General features: G+C 39.4%; 1 protein-coding gene across 1 annotated transcript in view; it reads right to left on the reverse strand.

Moving 5' to 3' along the window:
• Nckap5 (NCK associated protein 5) overlaps positions 1-20,983 on the reverse strand; it is a 777,883-nt gene that overhangs the window by 104,308 nt on the left and 652,592 nt on the right. Inside the window, exon 10 of the mRNA XM_071619312.1 lies at positions 15,729-15,848. Within this exon, the coding sequence (XP_071475413.1) occupies positions 15,729-15,848 (120 nt within the window). The remainder of the gene's footprint in view (positions 1-15,728; positions 15,849-20,983) is intronic.

Here is a 20,983-nt window from a genome sequence, read left to right on the forward strand (position 1 = left end):
ATGAAAAAGGAAATATCAAAATAGATACTACAGAAATACAGAAGATAATTAAAATTATTTTGAAAACTTGTACTTCAATAAAATAGAAAATATCAAAGGCATTGAAAAATTTCTAGAGTCATATTATTTTCCCAAATTGAATCAGGATGATATGCACAATTTAAACAGATCAATTTCAAGTGATGAAATAGAAGATGCCATCAGAAGCCTACCAACCAAGAAAAGTGCAAGACTGGATAGATATACTGATGAGTTCTACAAGACATTTTAAGAAAAACTAATACCAATACTCTTCAATTTATTTCAGGAAATAGAAAAACAGGGAGCACTTCCAACCTCAGTCTATGAGGCCAATATCACCCTGATTCCAAAACCAGGCAAAGACTGGTTTTGGAATCAGGGTGATTCTAAAAGAAAGAAAACTTCAGACCAATATCTCTAATGAACATAGATGCAAATATTCTCAATAAAATTCTGCTAAATTAAATACAAAAACATAACAAAAAGATAGTGTACCACAATCAAGTGAGGTTCATCCCAGGGATGCAAGGTTGGTTCAACATATGGAAATCAATAAACGTAATTCATCACATCAATAGACTTTAAGACAAGAATCATATGATCATCTCAATAGATGTGGAAAAAGCATTTGACAAAATACAACACCCCTTCATGTTCAAAACACTAGATAAACTAGGGATAACAGGGACATATCTCAACATCATAAAAGATATCTATGCTAAGCCCCAGGCCAACATCATTCTAAATAGAGAAAAATTGAAAGCATCTCCTCTAAAAACTGACAAGACATGGATGTCCTCTTTCACTACTTCTATTTAACACAGTTCTTGAAACACAGGCCAGAGCAATTAGACGAAAGAAATTAAAGGGATACAGATAGGAAAAGAAGAACTCAAATTAGCACTATTTGCTGACGATATGATTCTATATCTAGAAGACCCAAAAAATTCCAGAAGAAAACTTCTAGAACTAGTAAATAAATTCAGCAAAGTAGAAGGATACAAAATCAACACCCATAAATCAAATGCATTTTTGTATATCAGTGACATATCCTCTGAAAGGGAAATGAGGAAAATTACTCCATTTACAATAGCCTCCAAAAAAAAAAAAACTTGGGAATTAACCTAATGAAAGAATTGAACGGCCTCTACAATGAAAACTACAAAATGCTAAAAAAAGAGAAAGAAATTAAAGAAGATCTTAGAAGATTAAAAGATCTACCTTGTTCTTGGATAAGCAGAATTAATATTGTCAAAATGACCCTACTACCAAAAGCACTATACAGATTTAATGCAATTCCAATCAAAATCCCAATGACATTCCTCATAGAAATAGAAAAAGCAGTCATGAAATTTGAAAAATAAGAGACCCAGAATAGCTAAAGCAATCCTTAGCAGGAAGAGTGAAGCAGGTTGCATCACTATACCAGACCTTAAACTATACTACAGAGCAATGGTAATAAAAACAGCATAGTATTGGCACCAAAACAGACTGGTAAACCAACAGTACAGAATAGAGACACAGAGACTAACCCAAAAAATCACAATTATCTTATATTAGACAAAGGAGCCAAAAACATGCATTGGAAAAAAGATAGCCTCTTCAACAAATGGTGCTGGGAAAACTGGAAATCTATATGCAACAAAATGAAATTAAACCCCTATCTCTCACCATGCACAAAACTCAACTCAATGTGGATCAAGGACCTAGGAATTAAACCAGAGACTCTGTGTCTAATGGAAGGAAAAGTAGCCCTAATCTACATCATGTCGGATTAGGTCCCAACTTCCTTAATAAGACTCCTATAGCACAAGAATTAAAAACAAGTATCAATAAATGGGATAGAATTAAATTAAAAAGCTTCTTCTCAGCAAAAGAAACAATCAGTGAAGTGAATAGAGAGTCTACATCTCGGGAGCAAATTTTTACTCCTCATACATCAGAGCACTAATCTCTAGGGTAAAGAACTCAAAAAGATAAACACCAAAATCCCACAAATAACCCAAGCAATAAATGGGCCAAGGAACTGAAAAAGCACTTCTCAGAAAAAGATATACAATCAATCAACAAATATATGAAAAAATGTTCAACATTTCTAGCAATTAAGAGAAATGCAAATCAAAATACTATAAGATTTTATCTCACTCCAGTCAGAATGGTAGCTATTAAGAATACAAACAACAATAAGTGTTGGCGAGGATGTGGGGCAAAAGGCAAACTCATACTTTGCTGGTAGGACTGCAAATTGGTACAGCCAATATTGAACGCAGTATGGAGAATCCTTGGAAAGCTGGGAATGGAACCACCATTTTACCCAGCTGTCCTACTTCTCAGTCTATGCCCAAAGGACTTAAAAACAGCATACTATAGGGAAACAGCCACATCAATGTTTATAGCAGCACAATTCACAATAACTAAATTGTAGAACCAACCTAGATGCCCTTCAGTAGATGAATGGACAAAGAAAATGTGGTCTATATACATATGGAATTTTATTCAGCATTAAAAGAGAATAAAATCATTGCATTTGCAGGTAAATGGATGGAGCTGGAGAATATAATGCTAAGTGAAGTTAACCAATCCCCCAAAACCAAATCCTGAATGTTTTCTCTGATTTAAGGAGGCTGATTCACAATGTGGTGGTGGGGCATGGGAGGATTAGATAAACTCTAGATAGGGCAAAGGGAAAAGGGGGAGGGAAGGGAAGGGTGAAGCCATGGGGGTAGGAAAGATGGTGGAATGAGATGGTCATCATTACCCTAAGTGCATGTATGAAGACACGAATGGTGTGACTATACTTTGTGTACAACCAGAGACATGAAAAATTGTGCTCTGTATGTGTAATATGAATTGTAATGCATTCTGCTATCATATATAACTAACTAAAATTTAAAAAATGAAAAAATGGGGCAAAATGATAATAGATAACATAATTAAATAGCTATTACTGGTAACTCAACACATCTTACTAAGTACTTTACATATGCTAACTAACTCCAAAGTATACACACCACAACCAAGAAATCACTATTATTTTATCCTGTCACAGAAGAGATAACCCGGGTAGAAAGAAGAAATTACTTGCCCAAATTCCGAGATTAAGGGGTAACCAAGACAGAATTTGAACCCAGGAGTATTTAACTCCAAGCCTATGTGCTAGCTAATTTTATATGTAGTATTGTCCGTAGAATTTAACTAGGAAGATACACACGGATCCTCCCATTGGCAGGACTACACAAGTCCAGAAAGTCCTGGATGGCATTTCCCAGTATTAACAGGGGCACATATGCATGCATCTATTGCATTGGGTCATGTGACTTACTGAACACTTTCTATGAACACCTTCAAGGAAGTACTTATGATGTATATCATCACAAATCAGAACATAAAAACTTCTGATATGAACAACTATATGACTGTACATTAAATGTATATTGAACAAAATAAGCCAGATTCCATTTACAGTTAACTCTCAAAAAGGAAAAAACTAACCCATGACGACAGAAAGCACATCAGTGGTTGCCTGGGGCTGGGGATTGACGGGGATTGGCTTCAAAGAGAATGTTTTTGGTGGAAAAAAGGGTGGTGCCAACGTTCTCCAGGAACAGTTCACAACTACATGCAGAATGGGTTTAATGGTTCCTCTTAACTAGTACAAGGACTAGGAGACTGATTTTGAGAAGTATGAAATTAATTTTACATGGTCTTTAGTGTTTCAGTAGTCTGGTTAGAATAGCAGCAAAATTTAGCTACTAAAATAAACAGTCTGGCAGCTCACTGAACAATCAATTGCAGTAATCCATCTAGATGCACAAAGGGCACACATGAACATTTCAAACATTCTGTTTTGCTATGGAATTAATGCAGTGAGCTATTTTTTTCTTTTAAGCAATGGACATAACATTGTAATGAGAAGACAATTTTGCATCTGAGGCATCCGTTTACAGATTACCTCTTTCATTTCAGCTTTCCTCGTTTTTTTTTGTTTTTTTTTTTAATGGCAAATTCCACCGCAACACTAATGGTAATAGCTTTTTACACTCATATCATTATGAAATCTTTACGTTAATTCAAGGATCCCAATGCCTGCCTTGAACAACCATCAAATGTAATGATGAAATATGAGCAAAACGTACTTAAAAACATCTGTATGCATCTCATATAAGAAATGTATAATGTGTTCTACTTTGAAATTCTGATTATCTTATTATTAAGCAATATGTTTCCTATACATTATCCTGATTTCCTCCCATTTAATATTTAGATATTTGGGAGGGAACAGCAATCATAAGAATAAAAGCTGGAAAAAAATCTCTTACAGGGAGACTTGTCCTTTGAATTTATAAAGGCGGGTATTTAGATTTATAGCATTAATCAGCAAGGACATGAAAACGGGCCCTCATGAAGGAAATGAAGTAAAATAGAACGTATTCAATACCATGTGAATGAATAAAATGGAAAAGGAGGAGTTGTGGTCAGATCACTGGCATGCATTAAATCTTAATTTAGGATGAATCTTTTAATTAGGAAAGTTAAGATGCTTCAAAGTTTCCTGAAAATCTTGAAGTAACAAAGGTTTTGTTGTTGTTATTTCCTGTTTGTAGGTTTAAAAAAAAACAAAACTTATTTGCTCGGATTCCAAAGATTCTGTGATCTAGCCACAGACCCCCACTCCTTGAAAGTTAACCACCAGATTCGGTAATGTCATCCACAGTGTTTTCAATGCTCCCAACTCCAGCATACCTCACACACGTAATTCTGGTTGGAACATTCATTCAGCTAAAAGCCCATAAAGATACAGTTAGAGCTAAATTTCCCTACAGCATCCCTAGAAGTAAAAATTCCCAGGGAATTCCCATAGTAAGTCAAGAACAAAGAGGAATTGATTTAATAAGTGTACTTTGGGCCTAATACCTCTTTATCTCAGGCCAGAATCTCTCAAAAAAATATCCTTGCTGAAAAATGGAGTCACCTGCTGTATCTCCCCTGTTCCCATGCCACCCAGAAGCTGGCTACCAGTCTCCCAGAAAAGGAAAGCAGAGAACTGCAACATCTGTTCACTCCTGCTATATGACAGTCACTGCATGTTAGGTACCTTTCCATTGCTTTAATCAGATGGGAAATTAGGGTTTTAGGACTTTCAGGAACCTGCCCCAAATCACCCAATCAAACTATGGTGGAGAGAGGACTTGAATCCAAGGCTGCTTGGATCTTTGTAATCTTTCTGCACACAGTAGCTGCTTCTCCCCAACCCGCACCATCTCTGTGGTCTTCTGCAGCCTATCTCCTCAGAGTTCAGTCTGCCCCCACCATGAACCATGTCCCAATGTTGCCTGATGGGCTGCAAGCACATTTCTCATGACAAGTTCTCTCTCTCTTACTTAATAATTTAGTTAAATTTCAATTTTTAAACTTATTATTTCATGGCCTAGTAGAAATATCACAATACTGGGAATCGGGACTCCTGAATCCTAGTCACCACTTTGCCCTAAACACACTGTGTGACCTTGGATCTGAGTGTCAGATAACAGAGGATGGCAGTGGGTCATATGATCTTGAAAGTTGAGATGTAAAAGGCTATGATTCTATTACACCTTGGCATAAACATGTTTCTAGGGCAAGTGTTTTGATTGTGTTACTAAGTTATTAGATTCATATCCTTATTCGGGGAAATATGTCTTATGCCCACAGTGGTGTTACCTATAACTCAGATTATTAGGGTACCGATCAAACCTATTTAACTTGATTTGTCCAAAGTGGAGCACACTGCCAACTCTAAACGGATGCTTAAATGCCTTTTAATTGCTTGATTTTTCTGAAAGCAAATGCAATATCCTTTCCCTATGCCGGCCCAGGAAAAAGCAATGAAGGTGGCAACTGGAAATGAGGGCCTGCAGTAGGCCCGTTAGGCAGAAAGCTTTGTGCCAGAACCCTGGCTAAGATGCAGCAGCCTGGAGGGCCTTCATCTTCTACTTGCAAAAATCTCAATAAAACCCTGGGCCTATTTTTAAGGATGCAGTAAGCTGACTACTGCTGGAAGTATGAAGCAACCTCAAAGCTTTATTTAACTTCAAGGTTATCTATTTGTAAAAGTCTATAAGCAGTTCTCACTCTACCCAATTTCAGAAATAAACCTTGTAGCTTTGAGATAGCACATCCTAAGCGGACAGAGGCATATGACTACCTCCATAAAAGACCCCTGCACGGGTCCTCCTGCTCCTCTCACTCTGTGTTACTTTACAGGGAAGTCCTCTCTCCTGGTCTTTCTATGTGAGGATGGAGGGGACAGGGATGTAGCAACTATAGCACACAGGAGGAGGTAATGGTGACATACCATTGTGGCCTGTCTCAGGTTACCAGAGTCAACAGTGGCAGAAGAGCCTGCGACATAAAATGGAAATGTACCTCATTCCAGTAAGCCTCAGTTTAGGCAAATGATCTTTTAGATTTTTTTTTTTTCAGAAAAACAGGCATGAGTTTGGTCGTTGATTTTGAGACATGAGGTTGACACTGATTGTTAGAAACTGACCCAGGTAAGAGACACAAACTGCTCTAAAGATAGGAAAGGCAGCAAGAATACAAGTATATGAAGATAACTTTATAAACACAATAACTGACAATATTTCCTAGGTCTTCCAGTCTCACAAAAATGGCCTACTTCTTCCTTTGCTCAAGGTTTCTATCGGGGTTTTTGAAAAATTGACTTGGGCCTGTGTGTGCTTCTGTATGCGTTAGTAAGTGAGAATAGAGACTATCTTTTTGCTCTTGGAGCCAGTCCTGTCTATTCTGTTGCAGCCAGGCAAAAATGACAAATCAGTGGCATTGAGATATGAAAGCATCTTGCAATAGGAATATTTATCTCCATCTTGATGATCCTTTAGGGAGCTACCACAGACGAAGTACTAGCACATCTCTGAGTGACTGCAGCAGCCCAGGCACAAAGGTCAGGTGTGCCTGGGCTAATTCACTTGCCTCAAGGGACTGACCGTTCTAAGCAGCACAGGGCTTCAGTGACATGCTTGAGTTTCTCTCTGCTTTTCTGGGTGGACTTTGCTAAGACATCCTGCATGCCTCTCTTTGTCTCTGTGGTGTCTACCCCATCTTCCTTTCCCCTACCTGGCCCATGCAGCCCAGATTGAGGACTGGGAAGATAGCCTTCTTCATTGTAGCATGACAGGTTAAAGACTTGCCTCAGAGTCTCTTGGAGAGCTGCAGCAGATTGCAAATCACCTCCTGGTTCCTGAAATTGGCCCCCAAAGGTGCCGGGGCCACCCTCAGACAAGTGCACCCCCTCGGTAAAGGAGGCGAAAGAACAAAGCCAGAACTACTTTTCAGTCCTGGAAACACTGGTCTTTCATGTCAGAGTTTGGGTTACTTAATCTTTTCGTGCCGGGAATAAGATTTCCCTGGTGTGACATCCACTGACAGCAATGGACGTTCTGCAACTTGCAGTGCCAAGAAATTAATGCTCCAATCTGCATAATGAAATCCCCAGGTAAGCATCGCCATTCCTTTTGCAGTACTTTCTGTACCCTGCATTCCCAAATTCTCACATTTATCCAAACTTGGTGAAAATGTAACACTAACAATTTTTAACTGGGGGAACTTTTAAGGTTTCTATGATAAACATTTACTGCACGAAATTTAGAAAATCCAGGCTAATCAGGTTTTCTTAAGTGTTTGAAAAATGGGAAAAAATACACAGCCTGAAATGCTGTATGCTAAAAGGTGAATTTCCTGAATTTACATTTCAACCCCTTAGTCTATTACAATATAGTGTTGATTTATGTTCAGGGTTTGAACCTCCATTTAATATTAAAATCCTTAAAACAAACCTTAGACTCAGAGACCTCTTTGTTTTTCATCAACTTCTCTAACTAGATTTTTTCCTCAAATAAAAAAAGATAGACAGAATTGTTCTTGAAGGTCACAGTGACACAGATTTCAGCAAGCATGATGCTCCTCAGGGATTCTGTTTCTCTGAAGAGCTCAATGAGTTAATCTGATGTTTTGGGAAGGACATGGGAAGGCCAAAGAAGACAGAATCAGGATAAAACAACTTTGTAATTGTATAGCTCTAATCAAAGCCACGACCTGGGATTAATGTGAATATATATATCCCACTACTAAATTTAGTCCTGAGTTTAGTACACAAATTTTCAGAACCGTGCTACCCTATAAACTCCTGTTCTTCCTTTACAGTCTAGTTTAGCTGTCACCACCTTCCGGGAGGCTTCTATGACCTAGCAGATAGTGTTCATTGCTGTTTCTTCTGAGGCCTTCCAATGGTAAATATTTCTGCTGCATTTACTACTCTACTATCCAACCATTCGTATTATCTGTCTCCTTGTTAAAAAAGTGACCCCTTTAGGTCTGATACAATGTTAATCATCTCTGTGTCCTCAGGAACTTTGAGAATACCATGTGCTCAAGTAAGTAATCTTTGTTAAATAGTAAATGGAGTAATATTTGCTGGCTGTGTTATGAATCCAAATGGGAAGCCTAGTGGCCAAGTGTTGAGAGTACATGCACCATGCTTTAAAAACCCACCCTCATGAGAGTAGAGAAAGATAAACATGTTGCAGGCCATCCTCAGCCATGGAGACTTTACCGGCTTCCTCGGTGTGATGAAGCAGCTGAAAGAGGTGTCAGCCAACGTTTAAACATTGAGAGGGTACAGTACACACTAAATTCTGCAATTCCAGCTGCTTTAAATTTCTAAAGCCATGGCACTGCCGAACCAGCACCCCCCATGTGGCCACAGTGAGCTGGAGCTGATTACAGAGCACACGGCCTCCTTTGCTCATTACCTCACCTGGCTCAGTCCCCGATCACACTGGATATGAAGACACATGATTTTACACTGTTTGAAGTGACAGGATGGTTTATGTGGACCCAATCTTGTGCTCTTGAAAGATATTAATACACATTTGGGATTTATCTGATTGTAGAACAGGATGTCAGGTACCTTCCATTAAATAACTTAAAAATTTAGGGATAGGGTGGCTGGGATGGGAAACATAACACCTGCAATCCTAGTGGCTTGGGAAGCTGAGGCGGGAAGATCACAAGTCCAAAGCCAGCTTCAGCACAAGTGTAGTACTAAGCAACTCAGTGAGACCCTGTCTCTAAATTAAATACAAAAATGGGGATGGGGATGTGGCTCAGTGTTCGCAAAGTGCCCTTGAGTTCAAGTCCCAGTATCCCCGCAAAACACAAAACAAAACTTATACCCCTGAAACAACATGGAAACATGTGTCCCTCTGGCCAAAGACATGCCCATGTAATATCATTCCCTACAGCTATAGGAAACCCAAAAGTGTAAGATAGAACACGTGTTCCAACAGGAAGAGATAAAAGGAAAAACTAAAACAGAATAAGCAACTAAAACAACAATAAAAACCCAGAGCTCACTTAAAATGTGAGATGATTTTCCCTAATCATCCAGACTTAAGTAAAAAACACAAAATTTCAAAATCTGCCTTCTTCATCTTGTGGACACAATGTCCTCATTTATATCCCCTTTTCCTTCCCAGGAAGTCATATCATTTGTGCAGTCACCTCCCTCTACCTCCTCCGACATGAGTGTTCCCATTTTCTTCACAGGTTCACTCAATCATTATTTCACATAACACTGAAGAAGGGTCATGTTTGTCCAAATTATATATTAGGAGGATTCAGAGATCAGTAAGTCAAGAGTCACCAAGAAAATAAAGGTCCAAGCAAACAAAAAACATCATAAAAATCATACCTTGATTTCCTTATAACAGACAGCTGCACCTTCTAGAACACCTGATACTTAGCTGATCATAGCACAGCATTCAGTCAAGATGTGGGGACTGGACTTGTTTAAAAACAAAACAACAACAACAACAAACTCTCTGCTGATTTTGGAATGAAGAGCAAACATGTATTAAAAAAAAAAAAAAGCACTGTAGCATTGTTACAAAGTAAGATCCACATACCACTGTAGGCTGGGACAGTGAGCAGAACGTGCCCAGGAGATTGAGGGAGGAGAGGGGAAGGCACTGTGCTCTTATTTTAGAAGCATTTCCAGAACATATGAATTTAGCAAAAGGACTGGAAGGAGACAGACCCTCTGGAGTCTTTGTGCAGATCTGGCATTTATATTCCCTTGTGTACCCAGCCTCGTGCTTCCCCTGCTGGTCCTTTTCCAAAACCCATCCAGGCAGAGTTAAGCTTCCACCTATCTTTGCCTACCCCTGTAGCATCCCAGGCGTCTCTTGACACATTACTTTGCTTTCATGTTTACTGGGAGACCACAGGCTCTTGAGGAAATGTGCTTCTGCACAGAACCCCCCAGCACTGACATACTTCCAGTGCTCCCAGTTGGTTATGAATGAGGGTGGGGGTGGAGTAGCACTGTGAACCCAGAAATGACATACAAAATGGAACAGTTGAAAGGAAACCTATGTCATCCTCTATGGAGGGAAAGTATTTCTGCTTGGTTAGAGCAAAGAATTTGTGTTAGGGTAAAAACAAGAAAAGAAATGTGAAGCTACTGAGGGTTAGACAAGTCTATGGAGGGCCCTGGAAGCATTATGAAGAGGGAGGAAATCCCCTTTTGCCCTAACCCTGAAGAATCTTTCACATCTCTGCGCTGCTCTTATTTGATCCCAAAAACAGTGTCTTGGGTTACCTCTCATCATCTAAAGCCTTGCCCTCCAGGAGCTGTGTGATCTCTCAAAGTGTCCCTTACCTTTCAGAGAGGCCACTTTCTGCACCTCTGACAAGTTAATATCCTGTCCAGTGCTTGGTGTGTGAGACAGAATCCCTGCTGCACATTCTCCATATGTTTTCATGTCTGACCGATGCCCATAATGAAGCCACCAAAGCCCTCTGATGAAGCAGCGTGGCAGATTCACTGCCCGTGGATATTCTGCCATCTGGACCCTGGTGTTCCTCAGCATCCCTGAAGCATCACAGAGCTGCTATTCCTGTCACTCCAAGGGTCTTTGAAAATTAGATATCACGTTTGCAGGGCAGGGATGGCACCTCTCAGGTTGGCCACAGGAGCAGGTGAGGGGCAGAGTTTATCAATTCAAGAAACTCATAAAGCAAGCATATATCCTAGCAGGGTGAGAAGCCAGGCAGATGCTTTAAACGTGTGTGGATTTTCTTGCCTCATCTCTTGACTCCTTCTTAGCTTATGGCTCAAGAGAGGACCTAGTGGATCAGAATGAAAAGCCTCCATTGTGAGAACTCACGAATCACTGAGCCAACCTTTATCTTCTCTTTCACTCCCCTGCCCCTCTGCTACTGCTTAAACCAAATTATCATAAAGCTCTCTTAATGATTTCTTCTTATCTTACTTCAACCGTGTACATTTGAAAACACCCAAAAGGCAAATATATAGACCTTTCTGAACGAAATACGTACACCAAAAACTGTATTATGACTAACATTTTCCAATTTCTCTGAGTGATCATTATCCTAGAAAAGGTATCTCCATGTTGGCCATTCACTTGACTGTTCAGATCCAGACAGTCCTGTGTGGTTATGTTCACTACACAGTGGCAACAGCAAAGAGTATAAATGCCTGTGTGTATTAGAATAAAATGATTTCATCATTATGAATTGGGCTCCCAGGTGCAGGGGATTGGCACAGATACATATAAGTGGACATATGGTATTCTCTCCAAGAAAAGTATAATCTTGCTGGGATTAGAACCCCCTCCCAATTTTCCAGAAAAATAATTTATATAAGTATTAAGCCATCACCAAGAATACACTGAGCATGTATTATGGACAATGAAGAAAAGCCATGCTCAGCCTAGGTCTACAAACAGATTACTACCAGGTTGAAATAAAAAGTAATCAAGAAACCCCCAATTACTTAAGTTGCATTGGGTGACTGTCCTTGTCACCAGAGGCCAGAATCCCATAATCCCACACAGGCCATGGAGTGTGGCATGGACTACCAACACTGCATGATCTCCAGCTGGGGGAAAGTTCAGAGAGGACCGCCATAACCCTGAAAGATCCCCCAACAGGGCAGCACAGGCTGGATTTCAGAGATGGGGATGTACTGCTTATGAAAAGGTGGAGGGCTGAGTGTGTGGTGTCCTGCCAAATCAGACTCATGGACAGATTTACACTCTGAAAATAATGATTTAGAGGAGGAGAGAAATGAATAGAATTTAAAAACTCTCTCATTTCATTTGAAATATAATATAAAACAGAACACTAGCAAAAAGAAAAAAAAGTACTCTGAGAAGTGACAGTATATTTTTGCACCTTGGTTCTAAGCTGCGAGACACTCCACTGCTTATGTAAATGATCTATAACATTCTTTTCTTTCCATCTTGGCCTATGGATGTGGGTGTAGGACCCTTTGAAATACCAGATCAAAAAGGAAAGGCCAAAAAAAAATACTGTCTCAGTATGAAAATATGAGAATAATATCCTATCAGGACAATGATAACACAGTGTTCAAAACAAGACAAAGGCAGAACACATAGGTGAGGGGAAATGTTAGATGCCACAGACCAGGAACATTTCAGAAATATGTGAATACAGCAGGCTCTGCTTGGTGACTTCACTACAGAAGACCTTCCAATCCGACTTGGTCACAGGTGGACCAATCACTCTGTTTATCAAAATGTCACTTAGAGCAGAAAGTCATCAAAATGGTCCTCTTGCTCATTCATGTTCCACACAGAGGGAACATGGAGGTGACTGTCAAGAAGGAATGGACTTGACTGCAAGAGTTTTCCAGATTTAAATCCTAACTCTGGCAATACCACCTGTGTAACTAAGCTTTTCTCTGTGTCCTCATCTCCACAGTGAATGCAAAGGTAGGGTCCTACCTCATGGGACTGTAAGAAATTAAATTAGCAAATGCTGTAACTGTTGAAGAACAGCACTGACATGTGGTAAGCACTATGCATTTCAATAACATTTTTGGTAAGGCCAAGGCTACTTCTTTGCCTAGAGATCCTATTATCAGAGTTTCCATTAAAACCATACGAAGAGCAGTTTGCATGCAGAATCCCTCTACATTTAGTATGATCCAAAAAATTTGTACAGGCAGATACCTATATTTATTTTGATCATGAACACTGATTTTTTAGTAACTTGCCTTTAAATACTTTTGAAATATTTGGCTTTGTTTTTTAGAAACAATACTCATTTTGCATCATAGTTCATTGGTTTATATACTGTGTATGAAATTAATTATTAATTTCTTAATTACATGTTTACCATGACAAGTATTCCTCACATAAACAAATTGAGATACAAACATAACTCATTCTTGTTGGGCATTCAAGATAATTGGTAAGAGAAGTAAATATGATTAAGTAGAGAGCTTTTCATTAATTTGCCACCATTCATTAAGTTGAAGGTATGGTTCAGTATGATTTGTAAGTGGAAATGTTGAGTATTGGTTAATCTAAGTAGATTTAGTATAAGATCAATTAGAGACCCCAGTCCCTGTAAGAATATGACTTTATTATTTTATTTGCTGTACTGGCTTATTAAGTCTTTAGAATTAAGCTCAAATTGTGATTTTAATAGAGGGATCCCCAGTCCCTTTTATTTTGAGATAGGGTCTCGCTAAGTTGTTTAGAGCCTCACTAAGTTGCTGAGGCCAGCCTTGCGTGTGCAATCCTCCTGCCTCAGCCTCCAGAGTTGCTGGGATTACAGGTATGCACCACCATGCCTGGAGAGGGGTTCTTCTTAATTTAATTTGTTATCACTCATTCTTCTAGAGATATCATTTTGGAAACTGAAATCAATACAGAAATTCATTACCAATGTAAAGGTTTTAATTTTCAGGTTAGTCTCCTCTCTCTCACCTGTCCCCATGATGAACCTGGCTTTGTGTTTGAGGGCAGGCATCCCACTTTCTATCATTCTTCTTCACATAACTGTTAACAGCCTATCTGTGATAAATATTATTTAAACCAGAATGGCTCCTCGAAGTGAAAACTATTTAAAGAAGAGTACAAAGTTTGTTGACAGAAAATACCCGATCAATAAACACTGAGTTCTGTTGCAAGGATATACATCATCCTCTGCCATTTGAACATGGATTGAAGAAATTCGTGACAGCCAATTAAAAAGCTTAAATATCTACAGCACATGTGTTTACTATGCATATCAACTATTCATGATTCATAAGTAGGGACTGCAGATCCTTAAACAATATTCCAGAAAAGCCTCAAGTTAAAACAGGCGAAACAGAAAAAATTTGTGAAAATGCAACAGTTGTTAAAAGTAATTATAATATTGGATCTTGATTATGAGATTAAAAGAAACCTGACTTTTTACAAATGCAAGATCCCTTATGACAAACATTTATTGTGACTGGGACCAGGAAATAGAATAGAGATAAATGACTTCCCTCTCTCCCCCACCATAATTTTTGAGTCATAAATTATGAATTATGCTCTAACAGATAAAGCAGAGAGGAAATTAATTTAAGAGATGAGATCTATTTTGTAATTCAGAGAGCTGTTTTATTTTAATTTGGGGGGCAAATTACATTTTGATATTCAGCTTTACCAAACATCTTTCTTTCTCTGAAATGAATCGCAATTTCCCATTATTTCTCTGAGGAGTCCTAAGATGTTCATGCCAAAATTTGGAGGGTAAATTAGTTACAAAGTCTGGGCCATTTAGAAAAGTACTGTCCAGGAGTGCTTTCTACGATGATGAAAATATTCTACTCGTGTACTGTCCAATTTGAATATTTGGACTGTAGCTAGTTTGACATATGAACATAGAGTTAATTTCATGTCAATTTTATAAGGAAAAATTTAAATGGCTATTGGTTCCAGTGCTGGACGGTGTAGTCTAGATGATCAGAGGGTGCAGAAGGGCCTTCCTTTTGGCCACCTGACCAAGCGGCTGTGGGTTGCCCTTTGCAAATTGCACAAGGCGCCCGTGAAGCCTGAGTGCACCCTCTGACAGCTGAGTCCAGAACAGCTTTGAGAAAAGCTCAGAGGAACTTGTTTGAGCAAATATGCACAATAATAGGATCAGAAAGATGGGAAACAGCAAAGCTTGGCCCTGCAAGCCCCCTCTACCAATTCATGTGTTTCCTGGCCATGGAGTGTATTCCTCAGTGCTTTGTCAGGGACAACTTCAAAAGGATTCAAGTGGCTTGACTCTCCACAACTTTCCATGTTATGGAGGAGAATGAAGAAAGAGTTCAGTTAGAGTAACTAAAAGACCTGCAAAAATACTGAGATAGAATCCAGGAAGTGCAGTGATGTGAAGAGGGACTCTATAGAGAGAGAGAGAGAGCGATTATAGAAAAACAAATCCCAGTTGTATTTTTTATTATGGAGAGTTGGAAATACAGAAACGTGCTTTGTCATTACATAGAACTCTCTCTTGCTTATCATGGAATGCATGGCTCCTCATACTAGTTCCCAAAGCTCTCAATTATTTCCTAAGTTCATTCCATGGTTCCACTTAGTTTACTGGAGGACACCCTTGGATTGTCCCTTTTACCTGTGTATTCTTTGTTGGTGCATTTCTTTATCTGCATGTACCTTTCAAAAAAGTCAAGAATCTAAAAGAATTTTCAACTTTAATGACATCTCCTGAGACAGGGAAGGATTGGAATTTTGGTACGCTATGCCTCGCCTCTAGAGATGCTGGTGATTTTTGAAATTAAGTAACTTCCTATCAATAGCATTTCAGTAGCAAAGACTGTTTTCCATGTCAACACATACCTGCAGGAGCAGATCAGAAGTTGGTCGGACTCGCTGTTGGAATAGGATGCTCAGTGTTCGGTTCTGTTGTTCCAAATCAAACACTCTTGTTTTCAACTTTACACACTCCTCCCTTAGATCCTACAACAAACACATTGAAAGGGGGGAAAATGTCTATAATGGGAAGACATCTTGGCATATTATAATCATATTTTATACATTTCAGACACATTAGTAAAAAAAAATAGGATTTTTATTCTTCAAAGTCCCCCCAAATAAATCACAAACAACATTTTCTTCCACAGGCCATTTTCTGATGGAATTATTATGTGCAGAGAAGGCCAATTTTTTTTTTAAAAAAAGCACCTTGAAATCAGAAGTGCATTAATGTAGCATGCTATTTTTGAAGACGGTAAATCTTAGCGATATAAAGTCAATTTAAGTTTCCACCTATACATTCTGCCTTTTCACTGTCTTCATGAAAGCAATCACAAAGCACAAATCACAAGGACAACAATGTTTTCACAATGAATAGAGATTTGATGAACTAAAGAAACTATCACTTTTGATGGAGTCTTTCGATGTCATTTGTGGAAATGAGTTGAGATGCTTGGCGCCTTGGCTAATAGAGTCAGCGAAGCATTTAGTGGGAAAGGGGGTAGCTCTGAAGTGAAGGCTTTAAAAAGCACTTACAATTTGTCCAGCCAGTGGATTTCCATATCTTTTGGGGGCATTTGGTTCTCAGTGCCAGAGAAGAAATACAGTCAGCCCACCGGGGCAACTTTTCAGAGGAGCTAGAGTAGCTCTTTTGAATAGTTTATTCCCCAGCTCACAGGTAGGGAGCTGACACTGGGGAGCTTTAGGGACCCCACCAGGGAACTGCCTTCCTATGGCATCTGTGATAAAGGTATTTGTGGTGCTTAATTGTCTGCACCCTCCCTATGAGGTTCAAGACAGACCCAGTAGAATAATGCCTTCAAAAGCTTATCCTTTTCTACATTTCAGACTTAATTTTTTACTATTTCCTAATGTTTTAAAAAAATGTATTCTGCTCTTTTGGAGCAGAGAACAAGGGTCTGCTTGTGGTTCCTGAAAGCTCTGTGTATTCCTGCTATCCTCTCCTAGCTGCCATCAATTTCTCTTCTCATCTCCTTCTTTCAGACCATATTTGGCCAGCTGATTGAAGTCCACTTCCAACTTTTTCCCCTCTGACACTTCATATGGTATCCCCCAAAGACTGCTCCCTTTCCTGAATTGCCATAAGTCCCATGTCTCCTCTGTGATATTTAGCATATAATACTTATGTATTAATCCCATTTTTTTTTTTTTTTGTGGTGTAGACTTCTCTTGTCAATTAAATGACCTTTCCTTCAACAGGCCAGCAACCACATAAGCATATTGCTTTTAATATTCTTTTCATTCCATTGTCTAGCACAGCACCATATATAGTAGGAGCTTAATAAATGTTTGTAATTACTTTGCTAGAAGCAATGACAATGGTGGTTCTATTCTCCAGTGATAGGCATGATGATAAATAGAGTTCAAGTTTCTCAACACTTCTAGTTTGTGGATGTCTGTTTTCTGCCATAGGGCAGTGACAGGCCTTAGTCAAGGCTCTTGCAAGGAAGGGAAAGCACCAGGTGACAGCTCTGATACCCAGGGCATGATGGTGGTCACAGAGGTGGGTGGGCCTGATCCACCACCTTGTATCAACCTAATTGTAAGGCTAGAGAGATCTAATTGCTGAAATTGTACGTGAGCACACTCCATCGTACCCTGTAGGGTTAATTCTACTTAAAAGGGGCAAAGAAATAGTCCAATGTGTGGCTCACTGCACAGTTTATATTCTCTTCCCCCTTTTAGCTAAATGGGTGAAGTTCATGCATAGGATGTTTTCAATTGATTTGTTGTTAGAATGTAGAGGACAGAAAATTGATATCATGTTTGGAATGATGCACCTGGAAACAAGGTCCAGAAGGGGAGAAGCAGGACTGAGCATTTGTACTCTGGGGTACTCATTCCTTTGACAGAGGCCATTGTCAGGACCTACTTCCTACTCAAGTCACAAGGCCAGGTTTGCTTGTTTCTTTAGAATTCAGCCTCTGTGTTTCACTTATGCTAATTTTTGTTCTTAGCATGCGTATAACACTAATTGTTTTCACTATTACTAATTAAGCAATTAATAAAACTTGACTGTGGGGTAGATAAATATTAATAGTACCCATTGGCTAGGAAAACACAGTCATTTTCATTTGTAGGTGGTGATATGGAAACAGAAGCATTCAAGTGTGGATTTGCAAGAAAAAAGGGGACCTGAAAACAATAGCACTTGCAATTTTCAGCAGTAAAGCTGAGAAAAACTCAGAAGAGTCCTCAAATGAGTAAAATAATGAAAAGAAAATATCCATATGCTCTACAGAGAATTTTTATATAAGTAGCCAGATTTCAACAGCCGTTAATAGTAAACTTAAGGCAAAGTAGTTCATTCAATTCGAAGCATAATAGTTCTGTAGTTCATTAGTGGGAACACAGCCCATCCATTCTGAGAACTCTCAGTTTATCACTCTTTGCTCATCCAGTGCAGCATATGGCAGAGGGGACAAAGGAAATGTGATACTGGTCTTACATCACCGAGAAACAAATTGAGCTGGTCTGAAAATTTGCAGACAGGAAAAAATTGTTTGTATTGTTCTAAACATTCTTACTATGTTCCTTTACGCTGCAGATGGTCACGGATGCCAGATCGTCACTATCCCATTACATCCCAGCCATAACAAAAACACACACATATGCTTATGTGCATACACATAGGCACTATCAGAGCAGACAGAGAGAGAAAAGCACCTCTGACTGCCATTGTGGTACCTGGACAGAGGGTGGCAGCTGGCTGCCTTTGCTTCCTCTGTGCTCACAATAGGAATCCAATGACATAAAGGAGCAGACGACACATTTAGACTGGGTACGGGAGCAACTCTTCTGACCCCGTCACTTCCAGAGACAAGACCTAAAATAGCCTCTCCAGTAAAGCCTTAGAAATCAAACAACTCTCCTCTGTTTGGATGTCGCAGTCTGGGATCATGACTGTAGGCGGAGGCTGCACCATCTGTCCCCTCTCACAACATGTTTCTTTTTTTTTTCCTGCTCATTCCTTAACTATATCTCAGACGTCAACAGGTAGAACTTGCTGAAAAATATAAGGCTATCCCTTCTTATCTCTTCTGTCTCTTCTGATATAAAAAGGGAGTGTGATGGTTAATTTTTTTGTGCGGAAATAATGTCAAAGACTTCACTATGTTTAAGATCAATGTAATGGTCTCTGGGTTTGAGAAAGTAGCCAAGCCTGTTCTCTTCTCAACGCACATGTCACTATCAAACAGAAATAGAGACAAAAGGACTATAGCTGACCTTGAAGGGAGCAACATGATAGACTAATGTAAAGGGCTCCTGTCATCTTAATGGTCCCAAACCACAATTTCACCCAAGTACAGGCAATGCAATTGCAATTACATTGTAATCCAGGTAAGTTTCACCTGCACCTGGGCTGAAAGAAGATTCTGGACCCACTGTTATACAGGCCTGTGGGAGTGTAGTTACTTTATGCACATAAGGAGTAAGACCATTACCGGCTCAAGGCTAAAGTCAATTTTTAAAAATGCTTATGTGCATGTAAGAATATTTCACAATGAATTCCACTACCATGCATTACACTTCTACCTAATAAGTTCAGAATTTAAAAAGAAAGAAAATGCTGATGGCTTAGAAAGAGGATATATGTTGATTTTCTCATAAAAGTCTTGTTGAAAACTATTTAAGTCCGCCTTTATCAGGTAAGGTATTACAACGGTATCCTATTCAAAGGCAATGCGCATCATGGGAATATACCAAATTGGGGATGCCTAGGGATTAGAGGGCCTGGGCTCTGCTCCTTATTACACATATGACCTTGATAGAGTAAATCATTCTAAATAGGCCTCAGCTTTCACATCGATAAACCAAGGCACAGCATACAACTGGGCTTTTCAAGAGATGGGATGTCTCACTGACTTCATGGATGGCTTGTCAAGTGTCAACCTCTTAGTTCTCTAGATCTCTTTTTTTTTTTTTGTTGGCAGTGGGGATTGAACCCAGAGCCTCTCACATGATGATAGGCAAGTGCTCTGTGCTACACACTCAACCCTTTTGAAAAATTTGAGACAGCACCTCGCTAACTTGGGATCCTCCTGCCTCAGCTTCCTGAATAGCTAGGTAGGGCTACAGGCCCTGTACTCCTGCATCCAGCTAGTTTCCTGAATCTTAATGGCCACCAAGTCTACCAGCCTCTTGTTGTCACATCCCAAGTAGATGTCATTGATACCTCCCACTCTGCCAAATATGCTAAGGCTTCTGTAAAATGAAATGCCATTCTGGAAAAGGCTGCTCATACCTTAGACTAACCAAGGACCTCAATACCAGATGCCTGTTTTCCTTTTTCCTTGGTACTGGGGAATGAACCCAGGGACATTTAACCACTGAACATTTCCAGGTTCTTGCTACGTTGCTGAGGCTGGCCTTGACTCTTGAACAAATGTGTGACTAAATCAGGACAATGCAGAGGACATAGTGAGTGCTGTGGCATATGGGATTATGGACTTGATATTCTCTGTGTTCATAACTAACCACTGGATTTCAATCCATGTGTTGATTTCCATTGCACCCTTTCCTTCCCTGTTGACCTATGGTAGGGAAAAATAGTAAATGGGTGAATGGGATCATGGAGGCAGAATGGTGCAGTGGGTAAGAGGGTGTATGGACTCTGACACTCTGTAGTAACTGGCACACTGGGAAAATTTTTTTTCTTATTCCTGCCTCACAGGGTTGCAGTGAGAACAAAATGACATAATCTATTTTAAGTGCTCCATGTAGGATATTGGATATGACTACTAGCCCAATAAATATGAATAGACCCTCTTTAGGGACCAGATTTTACACAGACCATTGTCCAACTGCCCCTTCCCCCAAGGGAAATATACAGGATGCTGGAGTTCTTTAAAGCTACAGAATTGTTCGGCTTTCATCTGAATAACTGCTCAGCTTGATTATATCACACACTAGCCTGATTCTATAATGGTGAAGAGAAAACATCATATAAATATTTAGTTACTTTACTAACAAGCAGATAAAGATGAGATTGTTGATTTGGAGGAAAATTAATTGTGGGGAAAATGCTTTTCTTCCAAGTCTGATGTTAATAGCAATAAAACATTGAAGAACCTAGGAGTTACATTTTCAGCAAATAT

The sequence above is a fragment of the Marmota flaviventris genome, chromosome 11, assembly GCF_047511675.1.
Source record: "Marmota flaviventris isolate mMarFla1 chromosome 11, mMarFla1.hap1, whole genome shotgun sequence".
Taxonomy (NCBI): Eukaryota; Metazoa; Chordata; class Mammalia; order Rodentia; family Sciuridae; genus Marmota; species Marmota flaviventris.